Source organism: Mesocricetus auratus, unplaced genomic scaffold, assembly GCF_017639785.1.
Source record: "Mesocricetus auratus isolate SY011 unplaced genomic scaffold, BCM_Maur_2.0 Super-Scaffold_100006, whole genome shotgun sequence".
Classification (NCBI taxonomy): Eukaryota; Metazoa; Chordata; class Mammalia; order Rodentia; family Cricetidae; genus Mesocricetus; species Mesocricetus auratus.
The window spans coordinates 51,081,975-51,100,317 of NW_024429190.1; the positions used below are offsets into that span (position 1 = coordinate 51,081,975).

At 43.8% G+C, this 18,343-nt stretch overlaps 1 protein-coding gene across 2 annotated transcripts in view; it reads right to left on the reverse strand.

Moving 5' to 3' along the window:
- Tec (tec protein tyrosine kinase) overlaps window positions 1–18,343 on the reverse strand; it is a 102,096-nt gene that overhangs the window by 20,792 nt on the left and 62,961 nt on the right. For both annotated transcript variants that reach the window (XM_040747176.1, XM_040747175.1), the window contains exons 4-9: window positions 10,392–10,496; window positions 7,839–7,920; window positions 6,882–7,010; window positions 4,958–4,998; window positions 3,881–4,053; window positions 1,768–1,833 (exon numbers count right to left, since the gene is read on the reverse strand). In XM_040747176.1, the coding sequence (XP_040603110.1) occupies window positions 1,768–1,833; window positions 3,881–4,053; window positions 4,958–4,998; window positions 6,882–7,010; window positions 7,839–7,920; window positions 10,392–10,496 (596 nt within the window). The remainder of the gene's footprint in view (window positions 1–1,767; window positions 1,834–3,880; window positions 4,054–4,957; window positions 4,999–6,881; window positions 7,011–7,838; window positions 7,921–10,391; window positions 10,497–18,343) is intronic.

Consider the following 18,343-nt stretch of genomic DNA (forward strand, 5'->3'; position numbering starts at 1 on the left):
GAAAATTTCTTCAGAGATACATTTCCAAGTGACAATATAACCAAAACACTCGTGTCCTAGTTACAAACTCCAGGGTTAAAAATCCTTATTTCACAACCCGTGAGTCATAAGGAGTCTTCATAGTTACAGCAGGATTATCTTGTTTCCATGAACCAAACTGTCAGTTAGTTCTTGGTCCCATCATTTCAAATCAGTCAAGTTTGAGCCTTTGGGCATCTTTCCTGTTTCTAAGAAATTCATTATATTTTCCTAAGATACATTTAAAAGCCAAACCACCATATTGCACACAATTATCTGTGACAATAAGGAACCCTCAGAGGAATACATGGTCAGGCAACTGTTGTTGAGGAAGCCTCTCAGAGTACACTTAAAAAACCATATAGACCACATGTCCTTGGTAACCGCATCATCTACTACCCATCCTCCAACCCCCCAGACTACTTGAAGCAGGCATCAGCTCTAGCGCACTATGCTACAAACTCACACAGCAAGTGACTACACAAATAGTATGGACTACTAGAGCACAATGGTAAGAATTTGTGTATCTGCGCACAGAGAAGAATATTAGGCAATAATGGAAGTTCTTCAGCTCCATCACAGTCCTACAGAAAGAATGTCAAGCACACAGTCTGCTTTGGTAAAATGAGCTACATAGTACGTAATTGTAAACCATCTACATTTCCACTTCTGACGTCACTTTAAGGGATCAGGCCACTGATGCTGGAACTTCTAGACCCTGTTGGTCTTCTTCTAGATGTTGAGGTATGCTCATGTCATCACAGTGAGATGGCAGAGCAACCCTTGCTGTTTAAAGAAAGCGAATGCCATATTCACATCCTTCCTCAGGAAGACCACAAGCAGATTGACACCTATGAGTCACGCATTAAAATCTGGTCATGTACTGCCCATGGGCATAGGAAGGTACAGCTTTTCTGTAAAGTGGTCAGACGGCATGCATCAGAAGACTCAACAAAGTTCACACACACAGGCTTTCCAGGAGGTAGATTTTAGAGATGGGTGAAGACAGCAAGAAGAGGCTATCCCAATTATTTTACTGTTGCTAAGACACCTGAAGCAACCCTATACCTCCCAGATAAGAAAACAATTTATGTTCATTATTATGAGTCCATATGCTGGTTGTAGCCCTTGGGCTTCACCAGACACTAGATCAATGCCAAAAACTCAGCAAATATTTTATAGATTTATGACTGAATGAGCTATAGTGCAGCTATGAAAATATTTTCAAAGACTGTTTAATGGCAGGAAGAGTGTGAACGCATAATGCACTTACTGCTTAGTGGAAAAAGAAAAGAAAAATATCATTAATGCTGACAAAGGTCAGCTCTTGCTCTTAATATTTTCTTAGTAATATTTTTTCCTATTTTCAAAGTCTTAAAAAGCTATAATCATAGACTGTTGTTTTCATCTGAAAAAAATGAACAATGGAATATTTTTAAAGGCTCCTCTGGGAAATTTTGTTCCTTGAGTGAATGAACAATGGCATTTATTTCAAACTCAGCTGAGCTGTGATTGTTGAAATCCAGCTCAACTGTGACTGCTTATATAATGGTATTCACACACAATATATTCAAGGAAAATGCTATATAGAGATAAGTCTCTGGCTTTCACTAAGTCAGATAACAGAATTAAGGATATGCTGGCACCTTCAAAAAACATGAATGCTATCCCTTCATCATCAAAATGTCTTACATAATTAGGAAAACACTAGTTTTTCTATCTACACTTACAAAGTAAAGGATTACTTACTCATATTGATCCAAGTTGTTTGATTTCTTTCCTGTAACATAATTACTTGGAATATATCCTTCACTCCTAGAATTAAGATGAGAAAACAAACAGAAACTACTTTATTTTTTGTTTAAGGAACTGTAACTGATTTTCTAAAGCACATTACCTAAAGTTTATACAAAACTCAGCTATTCCAATAATTCAATGTATCTGTATTGTCCAACACTTTATGTAAGTCCATATCTGATCCTCACAAAGATTTTAGCTGTACAGACATTACTATACCCATTTTCTCATCAGGGTGTGAACTTGAATATTCCATGTATCCTTTCTAGGGATGTCTTAAAGAAGCTACTACATCACAAAAGTCTAAGTGTTGGATAGAGTCACCCACTGTTCTACTACCTCAGGAAGCTCTACAGGACAGCATCACCAGGGGCAGCCTATGCCATCTGTATTCGTACCATGAGGGACTGGTTAAAAAGGAAAATCCTTGAGAGATCTGAATTAAGAATGCCTGTGTGGTACAAAGAAACCATCTGCTTTATCCTTGGTGACTCCTATGTACACTACACTACAGTTTAAGGAACACATCTGTGTTGGTAGGAGCCACAATGCTCATGTATAATTTTTTTAACTAGAAGCTTTATAAACTTTTATTTGGTACTGAATCTCTATTAAAAGCTCATCATACACATGCACGCAGCCACTCCCACTTACCTACCCACATACACACATCTCATACATACATGTATGCATGCACAGGCATGTGCGCTTTACCTCACCGACAGAAGCCTAGAAGCAATGACAATACACCAAGAAATAGAATCCCAGAATTCTACCTGCTATCTGTAAAACAGTGTTTCTGACTGAAAAGAGGCAGAATTCCTTGGGGGAGATGCCAAACTGCAGGTCCGAGGTGAACTTGAATTGTTTTACTGAGTCAGAGAGCAAAGACAAATTAATATGCTCCTTCACTTAAACCAAACAGAGTGTGACTCCTTTAGACTTAAACCTAACACAAAAGCATCCAGCACCAGGAAAAACCACTGGTTACCACGGTCCCCATCAGAGGAAATGTAGTCATCAACTTATTCTGAGAAACCGTGAGAGTTAAGGAACATCTGGACCTGCCTTTCCTGCAAGAACTAAATGCACCCATTGATGAGGCAGTTCCTTGGAGAATTACAGCTGTGGGTGTGATGGTGGAGTTAGGAAAGGCACCATTTTGTAATTCCTAGGGAAGGAATGGGTCTAAGCTGTTAAGCGTTAGTGGATGCTAATGTCAAGAGGGGATACATGTTATGGGAACTTTACGATGTGTCTGTCAGGCCAGCTCCTGAACCAGGAGCATCCTCAGCACCATTAACAATAGCGCAGCTGGAGATCATCTTCCAGGTGACTAAGCTTCTAGCTCCAACCACCGGATTACAAAAACAGGCTGACACAGAGGTATGCCAGACATCCCAAGAAGGGGGCAGTCCACCTAATATAGATGATTGCTCATTTTATAAGATAAATAAACCCGTCTCATCAGATCGAAAATGAAAAGAGGAAAGGACTACTGGAAAGCAAAACAAAAAAGACACAGGAGACATATCTAAGTCAGGTGTGGAGGCACACACCAATGGTCACTCCCCTTAAGCCCTAAATTACCTGTACAAATAATGCTTGCTGTATATACACAGACATGTATTTTATACACATTACACCTATATGCACATTTACATAGAGAATGAAAGAGGTTGTTCCATTATACTAAGTATACTGGGGGGAGAGAGAGAGAGAGAGAGAGAGAGAGACAGAGAGACAGAGAGACAGAGAGACAGAGAGACAGAGAGACAGAGAGAGAGAGAGATTAGAAGAAAAATATAATGAACTATTTCTTAGAGAAATTTATGTAAGTGTAGAGCACTTGCCTAGCATTTGCTTGGCAGGCAGGCATTCATGCATGTACACACACAATCACATCACCTATAAGAAAAATAAATCTAAAAATTTTAAAGTATGCCACATGGCGCTGCAAATTCATAGTTTAGTTGAGTTTGTGGCTGTCAGGGCTTGTCTGTCTTACAGTGCACACACACTTCACTTGTACTCACTGGGAGTCCCACACCAAGGAGACACTTACCCATACTTATCTCTTGCTCTCCACCAGTGGACGTCATTCTTTTCCAGTATTATATACTCTTGGCCTCTCTCTAACCTGAGGTCATGTGCTTCTGTTGCTTGGAAATCATACATCGCTACAACTATTTCCTCAGTACTTTCTTCTTCCGGGGGAATTGGTGGAGGAGGCCTTCTCTAGGCAGAGAAGAGAACATTGGCAAGTTCAGCTTCCATTTGAAACTGCTCGTGGGTTGTAGCAGTAAAATCCTAAAGGACTCACCTGTCACCACGGAGTAAAAGTCTCAAGTCTAGTCTAATCTGCCTAGTGAAACCTGTGAGGCCTCTCATGATAATGTAGATGTTGTTGGGCTTTTTTTAAGAGTTCCAGATTCAAGGGAGGGCTTGACTATTACAAGGGTTTTGTTTGATGATTGTTTTTGTGTTCTCAGGTCAGGGATAGTTTTCCAGAGAGAGATGTGATGACAACCAATGAGTAGGCAGACTAATGAACAGGCGTTGGGAGATCCGTGCATCGTGAAGTCTTCAACAGATCTCCCTCTAAAGCAATGTGCATTCCTTTATGCCTTCATACGTCCAGGACCTAGTGTTTTCTTATTTATTCTTTACAATGCTACCACGAAGACAAGCATTTACTATGTAGTAAGTCCTAAGCTGCAGCTGAATCAACCCACCCAAAGCTTAGTAACCCATCCAGAGCTCTTACTGGCTAAGGTACTGACTGGGACTAAATTACATGTTATTCCATTGTATCCCACTCCACAGGCATATCATTAAATCACTCCTTTATTGTGCCATGTTCTTAAGACAGAAATAGTCCTTTAAAATGACACACCTCTCAAATGACTCCTGAAGCCAATCTATCAGAAGGTAGTAAGACCCCAATCAATAAAGGACTAAACTGACAGTCTTGACATCAAGAACCATTCAAATGAGCTCTGCTTCTAAGGTGTTCCTGGGAGGAAGCAGTATCACATGGCTGAACATAAATACAGTCAAAAGACCACAAACCCTTCTAAAACACACAGGCTTGGACGAGCAGGGAACGTAGAGATTTAACATGAAGGCAGAGACTACTCACCTTCTTTGCTTCTGGTGCTGGGGGCAGTGTTTTCCTTATACCTGAAAATGCCAATAAATGTCCATCACGATGGTATCACACAAGAACTGATGGGGAGAAGACACTAGTGTGGAGAACGAGCTCTAGGCAGGGGACCACTGCACCCAGCTTCCAACATACACTAACACTGTGATCTTAGTATTCCCCACACAGCATCTCCCTGGCTCTTACTTGTTCTTAGAATCAAAACCTAAGCTGGGGTCTGAGAGCATGAGGCCCTGGGTTCAATCTTGAGCATCACAGCAAACTAGGTGAATGAATGTGTAAGTTAAGTTACAATAGTGCTCCCTCATCTATGGCTTCACTTTCCACGCTTTGAATTGCACCAGTGAGCCACAGTGTGAGAATATCAAATGGAGCAATTCACAAGCTTCCATTTGTGCACTCTTCTGAGAAGTGTGATAAGAATCTCTAGATGTCTGGCTCACATCGTCCCAGGAGGTGAATTGTCCCTCCAGCACGTCCACACTGCATCCACTATCCTCGCCATTAGTCACTTACAGTCTCGGCTCTCGTATCAACTGTGGTGGTATCACAGCACAGCAACCGTTTCTAACTGAGTGATGGCCCCAAATGCAAGAACAGCGATGCTGGCACTGGGATACACCAACAGAAGCTGAAAAGTGGACCCTTGATCTGAAAAGCTGAAAGGTCTCAACCAAATAAGGAAAGAAAAAAAAAGCATTCTGGTGTTGTTAAAATCAGCAACACGATTAGAAATTGTGTGTGATAACTTTTATTATAGCATGTTACTAGAGTCATTCTATTTTATTGGTAGGTGTTATAGTTAATCCCTTACTGTGTCCAAATTATAAATTATACTTTATGACTGGAACGTATGTATCAGGACATAGTATAATAAAGTCAGGATGACCTTCATTCCCTGGGGTCCTAGGAGAGATCTGTAGATAAGTGGCACGCTGTAATGGTAGCACTGAGAAATGCATGAGTTCTGTCAGTCTGTACCTCTACGGTTCTTGAGTTTGGTGTGGCACATGGTCACGCAGATAGTGGACAGAGATGAAGCTCTGATCGAAGGAGTGGGGCATCTTTAGACGCTGTCCCTGTAAAAACCTTCTGGATCCTTTCCCTGCTCCGTTGCTAAAAGAGCGAGGGTGGCAGAGTTGGAAGAATCTCTACAGCACTGCAGGGCCATCGCAGACCCATGCCTGCCAGCTCTCGGCTAGCTGTTTGCCTCTGTCTTACCACATGACACAAAACAAATTACTAGCTTTAACTAAATGTAACTTCTCAGTCATTTCTCCACCAAGGCAGGGTGGATGATACCCCGATAGGCAAATGCCAGCAGCCTAGAAACTTGGGTCTTGCTTTAATGTGCTAGGCTAATGCCTGGGTGACCACCCCAGAAGATTCAGAGGGGAGGAACTCAGAATCAGGGCTGTCCCTGCCCAAGGCAGCAACCCTGACCCCCTCTCCAGACGTTGCATCAAATGTCACAATGCAGGTGAGAGCATGGGACATCCCATCCTCCTCAGCACTAGTGGTTTCTGGTCTCTGATTTTGACTCATGACTAAGAGCCTCCCACAGCAAGGGCTTATAAGGGTCCTGGTAAAGAATTAACCTGCTTCCCTGAATCTGACTCTGCGATTACAGACATACACCACCATCTGTGGTCCACACTTTTAACTGATTCATTTTAACAGGCCTCCCTGTTGTGATAAAAGCTCCCCAAAGAGACCTCACCTCCATAAGGCCCACTGCTAAGTAAACACCATCACTCTTGGATGCTATATCTACCTTGCATTTGCACTTTCCTAGGTAGTGTGCAGTACTTGATCAGAATCAACATCCCATCCCGTCTCCCAGCACCAGTATGTGCTCATTCCGAGTACACCACTCCCACAGAATCAGATGCATACGTACTGCTCTCAAAAAGATTGTATTTTTCACATCCGGGTGCTAGTTTTTCCGTTTGTCTGCAACACTGGTAACTTCCGTCTGCCCAAAACTTAGGATGATATTTAATCATAATGTTATTGTTGTTCTTTATTTCTGTAATCCACAGACATATGAATGGTTAGTGAAACAAAACAAACTAAAGTTTTGGTGAGCAGAACTTTACCTGCATCATTACCTCTTCCGTGACCAACATGCTTGTTATGAAAATGCCTATGACATTACACATTCAGTGTTCAGAAAAGCTGGATGGTTTTCTTCCTCTGTCCCTTTAACTGACGAAATACTCGTGTGAAGAGAAGTGAATCACTGCTACTCCATGGGGGAGCAACGGCCACTACCACTGTGTTCCATCACACAAAGGAGTATGGAGCAAGGCAGACTGGCCATGTAAGCCCTTCCCCATGACAATGTGATTCCATTCACACCACGTGTCTGACGCAGGCAATTTCTTAGGAAATACAAATTCTGATATTACAAAAGCCCATGCTTTATCACCTTCAACCACATTGTGTGATAAATGGAAGCACGCTTTTACTAGAAAAAAGAATTCAACTAGAAAGAAATGAGATTAAAAAAAAAAAAAGGAAATCTGGCTGGGCAGTGGTGTTGCCCGCCTTTAATCCCAGCACTCAGGAGGCAGAGGCAGGCGGATCTCTGTAAGTTGGAGGCCAGCCTGGTCTACAGAGTGATTTCCAGGCCCGCCTCCAAAGTCACAGAGAAACCCTGTCTCGAACACTCCCCCCCCCCCAGCAAAACAAAGGGGGAAAAAAGGAAATATGTCTTTCATGCATTATCACTTAACATCACTGACTGTCCTTGGAGAAATATTCACTATAGTTAATTATAAATGCAAGTGCTGTATTAACAATATGCCTGCTTTTTGTGATATCCTAACATTATATAGAATGCATGAGTTTTTACCTTCTTTTAACTTCTTCACCCATCGGTCCCTGCTTTGCGGACTAGGTGCAAAAATATAAAGTGTGTTAGCATCATGAACAACCTAAAATAAAACAAAAGATGAAACCAGTAACGATATTTGGATACAACACTTCTGTCTAACAGAGCCCATGATACTACAAGCATTACTACAAGATTCCTGCATGACTAAAAACAAATGCATTACTTCAGAAATCTATAGATTCCTTAGTTACAAAGGCACATCTAATTCTTAATTTCAACATAAAACGGGGTATGTGTTTTCCAAATTATTGTAGGAACTGTGTGTGTGTGTGTGTGTGTGTGTGTGTGTGTGTGTGTGTGTGTGTGTGTGTAGAGGCCAGAGGACAACTTTGGGTATTGTCTCTTAGGCACCTTGTATCTAATTTATTTAGACAGGGTCTCTCACTGGTCTATAACTTACGAAGTAGATTAGGATGTCTGGCCAGAAAGCCATGGGGTCTGCCTGTCTCCACAAGCATGCACCACCACACCTGGCTTTCATGTGGGCACTGGGCTATGATTCAGGTCCTAGGGCATTTATGAACTGTCCAGACTCACGACTGCATTTTCACAGAGGAAAACAGGTGCAGACTGCTCTCGGGATGCTCTGCATCTCACCTTACATAACTAAAGTCCTGTGGATAAGCTTGGTGCCCTAAGGTTTATTCTAATCTGGTATTTTTCTAAAGAATATTTTTGGATGAATTTTGTTCCTGTCATTTCCTTTTGCCTCATCGATGGATGTAGTAGATAGCTTTAAGAAGCACTGAGTCTTACAGTACTAAGCTATGGCTTCACTGATGTTAATTCAATCCATCAAGGGATCAGCATTTCTACTTTATAGACAAGGAAATGAAGTCCTAGTCAAGACTCTACATTTCTGCATAGCTTTGGGAGGAACCATGCACATGGCCGGCATGATTAGTCTTATTTTATATTTTTCTAATTAATAATAAGCCTTGGAAATTAACCTAGGAACCTTGCTATGATTCTGAGATGTTATCCCAAATGGGCAGTCACAAGGCAGAAACACCCTTGATTGACTAAAACATAACGTGTTGTATTATAAGCCTCCTTTGCCAGGCCAATACCCATTATACTGAAAAGTAAACCACTATCTCTTTGGTCACAGTTGTTCCTGGCCTGGTAAACCCTTCCCAATTCATTTTAACACCTACATTTTGGTAGGACTATCCAAGACACAAAAATGCATCAAACATGAGCCTACTTGTAAGATATATCTAGAAATGCTGTATTACAAGACAGAATGTGAGAGGTGGTACCAAAGACACCTATTAACAGAGACGTGGAGAGATGGTTTCATATTTGCTACATGTTTTCACGCCTTACCCAGTTTTGCCTGTACAACCAGCTCTGTAATAATAAATAATTAAGTGTAGTATACCAGGAAAGTCATCCTGAATTAGAAGATATATCTAAAAAGAGATTGGGCTTGGACTATCCCAAAAATTACGATGTTGCTGTAATAATAATCTGGTTAGTACATTAATTTATTAACTCACCAATTTGGTCTAAACATTTACAGATGCCTCCTGGCTTAATCTGTAGGGCAGACAGGGTCTCTAGCAACTATAACTCTATTACCTTAGTAACATGGGAGTTTTTTTTATTTGTACAAAGATTTCTAGGAACACTGCCCTTAATCTGAGTAATAAACATCTAACTTTTGACATCTCAGGCAGTTTGCTTGTCTGAGAAGATTCTAAGGTACCAGTCTCCTTCCATCGACAAATCACAGTTCACACCACGCCTGCCCCTGAAAACCTGCAAGAGTCAGCAACCCCTTCGTTATGTAGAGTTGCAGTCTCTCCATTCAGGGCGCCATTGCACTGCCTACAGTGCACACCGCCCTCTCTCCCTTCAAGCCCAGCCATGCTCTCCTAACTGTTTTCCCACATAAGGGCCTCAGCCTGCATCTCTCCTAATTCATCAGACTAGTCATTTCCTGCCAGCTCCTTTCAATGAACTTGCTTTTTTTTTCTTCCTAAAAAATACACAACCTTGACTGTTTTTTCATTCACAAAGTGGCTCTGTAGGAGTTGTTTACAACCAATGAGCATCACTTTCCTTGGTCATAAGCGAGAACAGTAGAACACACGATCGTCGTGTAGTTTCATCAACATATACAGCTACTATTACCTTTTTCATCGAGAGAAGCCCTTTCATCTCATTTCTGTTTGAAAGTAAATCATGCTTGCTACTTTCCAGCATCTCAAGTTCACAGAAAGAATTCCAGTGGGCTTTGTTCAGTTCCAGAGCTCACTCCTCTGTTCTTGGTGGTTAAAGTGACCCACGGGAAAGACCTGGGGTTTAGTGACTCAGGACCAATGGTAGACTACAGCAGCCAAAACAAAAACCAAAATGGCTGCCAAAGACTTAAGCAGTTACAAGAGAGGCAAGGACTCTGAAGATGACAAAGGAGCCCCAAAATCAGCCACCAAACCCGGGACAGGAAATTGTAATGTCAAATGGGAGCAGGACAAAGGTGGGTATCTAAGGCTGCCAACTCACCTGGAATGGATATTTATTTTGACAGGGAATGACACCATCATCATTCTTCACTATTTCCACACACTTGATTTTTGAAATATCAATGAATCCCTTTCTGTATTTTTTCTATGAAAAGAGAAAAAGAGGATATGTGTCACAACCACAGGACATAAAAAAACTACTTAATAATTATATTTGATGATGAAATTACTGATTCAAAAGACTACAACTTCAGAGCAGGCACGATAACACAAAGACAGTCCCGTAGGTAACCTGCTTGCCTTACAAGCATAAGAACTTGAGTTTGATGCCCCAGAAACCATGTAAAAAGAGCCAGGTGCAGGTGGATGCTTATGAGCCTGACACTAAGCAGGCAGATTCCTGGGGTTCAGTGGCCAGCCAGCCTACCTGGAATGACAAATTCCAGACCAACGGAAAAGAAACTGAGATTCAAGGCTATCTTCAGACCTACACACACACACACACACACACACACACACACACACACACATTTGTGCACACAGTCATTCAGCACAATTTCTTTAACAATTACATAAATCACATTTTCCTTACCTGTTCAAAATATTAACACTCTGTTAACTGTAATTAAAGTCATTAGATCCTTTCATTTCTAATGATGAACTTGTTTTATCCTTGCTTCAAAAGCAAAAGCAAAACCTCTGAAGCAGAGACACAGACTCCCTTTCATTGCTGTCTTCCCCTCTAGATATACCCTTTGTTCAACTCTTGACAATGGTGCTCATTTAAAGCAAAGTATTAAAGACCAAACACACAGGACTCATTTACTGGGGCACCGACACACACTCTAATCAACTGCACTTCCTCCTATATGGAAGGGCCTCCCTTGCAGCAGCGCAGAGTTCAGGATCATTGATAGGAAGTGAACTGCTATAAACACGTAAAACTCAGCCTAGACATAGTGTGAGAAGCTGGGCTTCCTCACCACCCTCCCAGGCTTCCTGCTCACTGTAGATCTGCCAGAAATCTATCAGAATGCACCCACACCCTCATACCTGGAGATTCATTCCAGGGAAGAATACAAAAAAAAAAAAAGCATGTACAAGGATCCAAGAATGGGTACGCATGAAAAACTAACAACAAATACAGCATTCAGATAGAAAACATTTGTTAAAATAAAACTGAGCACTGCACACAAGAAGGCTTCCAAAGACTAAGGTTACTTTTTTATATTTATATAATAAAGAAGAGAAAGAAGGAAGAAGGAATACAACCGTACACTCCTGGAATCAAGCACTGAAAATTATTTTCTTCAAGCTGGACCTGATGGCACAGGCATATATCCTAGCTACCCAGGTGGCTGAGGCAGGAGGATCAAAAGCTCAAGGACTGCTGGGGCTATGTAGGAAGTTGAAGGCTAGCCCGAGCAACTAAGTGAAACCCATCTTCAAAAGAGCAGAAGAAAAGGGCAGGGAGAAGGGATATGGAGAAGGCCAGTGTAGCTCAGTAGAGCACTTGCCTCGCCTGTGCTAGGCCTGTGGTTCAATTCAGAGTGTGAAAGTGAAAACAAAATAGAAAGAAAATTATTTCATCTGACACTGTCGTCTCTCTGACCACAGCTGTATTCTGTCATCTCTATACTGTGCCCTAGAACCTACATGACATCCTCAATGACAAGCCTGAACAATCCTGCAGTGGTGGCACATGCCTTTAATCCCAGCACTCAGGAGGCAGAGGCAGAGAGATCTTTATGAATTCAAGGCCAGTCTGGACTACAGAGTGAGTTCCAGGACAGTCGGGTCTACATAGTGTCTTGGGGTGAGGGGAAGCCTTCACGCCTGCCCCACTCAAGCTGTCAGCAGCTTCTATCCCTCTAGCCTTGTTTGCCTGTTATCCCACTAACACATATGTCTGTCAGGTGTTCATTATTCATCCCTCCCTCCTCCATCCTTTTCTCCCCCTCTCTCCCTCCCCTGCACCTCCAGATACTCTAATCAGTCTTCGGTTTGATCCCTGGTCCCTTGAAAATGGTCATCCTCTCCACACCTAGCTGGGCCCTTGCTGCTGTTCTCCAGTCCTGTGCTTCTACTCCAGAGGCCACCAGCACTGCCAGGCCTTGCTCTCCCCTAGAGGCACAAGCTCTGACAGCTTTATCTGAAAGGTCCACAGTCGCTCCCAGGGCAGGCCCTCAGCTCCTCTGTCCTGTACCTCAGTGGCCTTCTAAGGCCTTACCCTTGTCTCCTCTTCTAATCCTGTTTTTTTTTTTGTTTTGTTTGTTTTGTTTTTTGTTTGGTTTTGGTTTTTCCAGACAGGATTTATTTGAGTAGCTTTGGAGGCTGTCCTGGAACTTGCTTTGTAGGCCAGGCTAACCTCAAACTCACACAGAGATCCACCTGCCTCTGCCTCCTGAGTGCTGGGAATGAAGTTGTGATCCACCACCGCCTGGCCCTAACCATGTTTCTAAGACAAGATAAGGAGACGCAGTAACTGACGACTATAGCTGACATTTCACAGATGCATTTCAGTTCTGTGCCCACAGCAGCCGGTGGAGTAGGCCTATTCTCCTCACTCTACGGGTGATGAGACCATAGCTCACTCTAGTTGAATACAGTCCCTGAAGACCTTCACTGCTGCCAAAGCCCTCTGGCCCCTAGGATGCCCCAGCTGCAAGGAGTGGGAGGTGTTGGGCACGGAGCTCCCTCAGGGTTCAAGTTCAAAGTCAGCCTTGTCTACATAGCTAATTCCGAGCATTTGCTTCTGCCTATAGACATCTAAACCAGCACCAGCCTTCAGACCAACCTGATACTTCATTCTTCTTCCTTCCTGTGAGAACAACTAAATGCTCAAACTTACACTTCCTTCCCACCCACTCCCCTGACCACTTGCAACCTGCAACCCCCGCAGTTGGCTAGGGACAACCACAGAGAACGTCAGTGATGACCAAGCTCAGCAGACTTGCTAGCGTGCCTCTGCTCTCTGACCCTAAGAGCCCCGACACTCTCTTCTCCTTTGGTGTCTCTGCCTTTGGGCCATCCTGACTGTCCCTCTCTCCTTTCCCCTTGGTTTCTCAATCCGCATCTGACTTGTGCCAACAGTGGTGTCAAGAACAACAACAAACAAACAAACAAACATCGCAAACTAAGAAAAACTCACTACCCCAGGAGTCTCCTGCAGTTACCCTGCAAGGTAAGACCCATTTTACAGATAACAAAACTAAGTAGCACACTCCAGCTTACCTGTGGGAGAAACTGATTCGGGAGTCACTGCGCAAGGCTACGTATAGAAAGCTACTGTACAGTGCTACACATGAAAGAAAAAGCTGCTCAAAGGCCTTTAGTCTCAGCACCTGGGAGACAGAGGCGGTGGATCTCTGTGAGTTCCCGGTCTACAGAGTGAGTTCCAGGACAGCTACACAGAGAAACCCTGTCTCAAGACAACAGAAAGATGTCTGTGATTTCTATGTCAGAAATGGGATAGCAGAAAGAGAATCCCCAGCAGAATTCATAAGCCACACAATGAAAACCACAATCCAACACAACTCTCCTCGTCTGTAAAATGGGAATGATGGCAGTTTCAATCCCCATAGGCTTGGTAAGAGGGTTAAATAAGCTGATATTGCAGATGTGTTTAAAGGAATGTCTGGCTCGAAGTAACAGACCTGGGATTATTTGCTAAATAAAAAAGCAAAAGCAGACCAGAGTGACCGAGGACAGCATAAGGCAGGATGGAGAGGGGGCCTTGTAAATAACCTGCTACAGTGTCTGGTCAGGCCCGTTACCCATCCTTCTCCTAGGGACCACACTCACTGACAGGTAGAAGAAACTGCAAGCGCATCATCCTGTTAACTTGTCACATGTGTTCACTGTAGAAACCTTAGAAATAGCAGAAGTCCTGTGAGCCCTCATCGCTAACCCCGAGGCAACATCACTGCCCTCAGGAGACTATTCTCCTCAGCCAGCTCACCAGCCCTGCAGCAGGAAGGAAGGCGTGTTCTGCTTCCAAAACACCTATCTCCAACTGCAACATCAACCTTGGGCTATGGCAGCCAGGGTCAGAGGGGGATGACTTTGACAATGGATTAATTTATACACACGCTCTAAGGAAGTCTCCTAATGTGGTGATTTGTATTTGGGCTTTTGGATCCAAAGACCTTCCAGGAACAGTCAGTGGTAGTGGACAGGCACAGACCAACGCTGACACTGGGAGTCTGAGGACCTGAATTCAGGTGAAGCCAGCTCTCCCTGATTCCATCACAGAAAAGAATTTCAGGATGAGCCAGGGTGAATCAAAGGTAACAGTTTGCCAAGTGGAGATAAGGGATAATATATATGACCTTAAGAGATGATATTCGAAGGGAAGGGGAGAGAGAAGGGGAACAATGTATAACTGAATGAGAGAGAGATGATACGATATGATATGATATACAGTTAAGCTTTAAGTATGAAGAGTTGGGGAGGGATAGGAGGGAGAACACTCAAGTATGTGTCTGTTCAGGAAGGTTCCACGAAGGTTTCGAGCAGGGATGCAGATTCTTGAATCCCCTTGCTGAAGAATGGTTGTCTTTTAGACTGTCCCTTCCTCACAGCAAGTGGAGGGTCAGGGAGGAAGGAGACAGCCAGATGGCCAGATAAAACAAATCACCCAAATCACCATTGGCAAGTGGCACAGCTGTTGCAGCCAGACTGCCCTCCCCCCCAGACTGTGACTCAGTTACACTGCTCAAAGGAGATGACCTACAGGTTCAAAGATAAAACGAAGTTTTAAAGTGGGGTGGTGGTGGTGCATGTTGTTAATCCCAGCACTCAGGAGGCCGAGGCAGGCAGATCTCTGTTGAGTTTGAGGACAACATGGTCTATGGAGTAAATTCCAGGACATCCAGGGCTCTTCAGAGAAACCCTGCCTCAAAAACAAGTTTTAAATTTAAGTTTTAAAAAAAAATCACATGAGCTTGTGAGCTGCTCTACTCAATGGATCCTCTCTTAGTGAATTCCCTTTTATCGATGGACTGGTTTTATGATACGAACTGCTTAGATTTAGGGATGAGAGAAACATGCTAATGAGGTTACAGTCCAGGCCAAAGACGATCTCACGCTAAGTGAGGAGTTCATCTGTCCTTTGGAACATCCCTGCGTGAACAGCCCTAAGGAGGGCAGTATCTCAGAAGGCCATCTTGACTATCCCTTGTGCCAAAATGTCCTGGACTCTCAGTCAGCAGGAAATGACCTTAAAATGAGGGGCTTCGTTCTCTTTCTAGGACCCCTCCATTTCCCCCCTTTTTCTATTCTGTCCACAGCTGGAAGTGTGAGGGGCTGGAGCAGTGGCCCGGCCGTTAACAGGGCTTGGTGCCCTTCCAGAGCATCCAGATGTGGTTCCCAGCACTCGCCGTGGACAGCTCCCAGCAGCCTGTAACTCCAGGTCTAGGAGTCCTCTTCTGGCCTCTATGGACAGCTGCACTCACACGTACATTTTTGAGTTGTTCCTTCATTGTCTTATTCTGCCAGCCCCAGGGCCGTGTGGCAAAGTCTCGGGGATAGGGTAGAGGGCAGAGGATCTCTACAAGACTTCACAGGAATGCTGTGGGTGGAAGAGGGGATGAGTCCTAACCTGGGAATGAGAAAGCTTGGAGGTGGGGGGGGGTGAGGCTAGGAGAAGCTTAGGTTTTAAGGAAGTAGCACTCCGACCTGGTTTTCAAAGGATAAATGACAGTTTTTCTGTAGAGAAAGCAAATAAGGTTCCAGGCTGCAAAAAAAACAAAAGAGCTCTGAGTATTTGGGGAACTGAAAGATACGCACAATGGCTGAGCTCAGGGTGGATCAGAAGTGTAGGAAATGACCCAAAGAAAGGCTGTTTGAGGCCAAATTAGGCAATGCTCATATACAAGGCTGAGGAATTGGGGTCTGTCCTGAGCAAGTCTCAAGGGGTAGCAAGGAGTGCTATATAACTTAGTTTTATTATATAACTTATTTATTACTTATTTATTTATGGTTTTTCGAGACAGGGTTTCTCTGTGTAACAGTTCTGGCTGTCCTGAAAGTCTCTTTGTAGACCAGGCTGGCCTAGAACTCACTGAGATCCGCCTGCCTCTGCCTCTTATGTACTGGGATTGAAGGCGTGTGCCGCCACCCCCTGGCCATCAAAAAACTATTGTTGGGGACACACCATACTGAACACCATTCACCACTCACCCCACCATATTCTCAGGGCTCACAAAACTCTGTGGACTCTTCCTCCCAAGCTCTCCTGTGCCAATAATTAGCTGTTCTCGTGGATCTGAGGATTCAGCTCCGAGTTAACTGCGCATGAACAGTGGTAAACTGGAGTTTGAGTGACACCATGAGCCATGAAAGAGAAAAGCAAAGGACAACCAGGCTGGAGCGTGCAAAGCTGGGAGGGGTTTGAGACTATTGAACAAGCAGCTGCAGATGTGTGGAGACAGCTGACAATGCTTAGAACCCAGTGGTTATAAAGCAGGCACAGGAGTGCCTGGTTCCCTCCACACTTCACGGTGCCCCTGGCAGGCCAGGCAGCTCCAAGGATGAGAAGGCCTGCCACAATAAGCCATTCACAGGGCACCCGGAGTTACTGTCAGAGTCATGTGCAAGACCTGTGTATGTCTGGTTCCATGTAACTCTAGTAACTCTTGTTCCCCCTGGTAACTCTTGGTATGTCAACTCTTTAAAACCATCCAGGAACCTTAGAGAAGCAAGGGGCCTTTGAAGTGCTGTCTCTCTCTTTATGTATAGATGACAGAAGAGAGAGGGGGGGGAGAGAGAGACAGAGAGAGAGAGGGAGAGAGAGAGACAGAGAGAGAGAGATCGATAGATCTTTAAAGTCTCTTTCAGTAAGAGATTGCTATAATCCACTCTATATTTCTGCAAACACTGGGGCCTGAGGAGAAATAACCATCATTACTTTTTTCGTGTACATTTTACTTATGTAGCTGTTTTCTTCCTGCCCACTAAACTGAAGATGAAGGGGAAGTGAGAGCTCCTCATACTCATTTTTGAATATGCCAAGCTAAAAAGGCTGCCTGGAACTTAGATATTGACTCAACAGCTAAGATACAAACAACCATAAAGAACCATGGCAGGAATACTTTCTCATGCTGAGGAACATTGTTCTCTCATGCACGGCCTCTGTGGGCTCTGCAGAGTTCTAAGACCCTGTGTGCCACTCCAAAGTCACTTTATAACCAGCTTCAGTGAGGAAAAGTAGACTCCAAGGTAAAACTGACCTTGCCTAAAGCTACACATCTACTCTGTGGCAGGAGCTGGAAGCAGGGGCGCTGCCTTTGAGACAGGCTCACTGGCTGCTGAGGGTTGGAAGGTCCAGTATTTGGTCAAAGTCTGCGAGTGTATCTGTGAAGGATGATCTGGATTAGGGTAACTGAAGCAGGAAGAACCTCTCTAAATGCAGGTGGCGCTGTTCCGTGGGCTGGGATCCCAGACTGAGTGAAAAGGAGAAAGGGGACTAAGCGCCGGATTCCATCGCTTTCTGCTCCCTGACTGTGCTTATATCGCAGCTATGAGACCAAACAAATCAACAAGCTCGGTATGAACAAAAGGGGGTAAAGTTGACAATGTATTTGGGTGTGATAAAACAGCCATCTGTTGGAGCCAAATCCCTCTCTTTAAGAACTCTTTGGGTGCTCACACACTTGCTTGGCTATGCCACGAACACCTCTCCCACCCTTTCTCTCGGCTCCGAGGAACCTATTGGTACACTCACCACTATACCATCAGGCCATCCAGTACCACTACACAGTTCCTGGCCAGTGCACCAAACAGACAAATCCAGGGAAGGTGCTGACACAGCATGTCTATGACAGAGACACCCAGAGAGTGCAGACTGGAAAAGAAACTAAAAACATACAATTACACGTATGAAATATTATGGCAAGATAATAAAATATGGTTTTCCAACTAAAAAGACAAAATTTATGGCTCCTAGAATTTGCAGTCCTCAACACATTCAAAGCCCCAACGCTTGTGCCA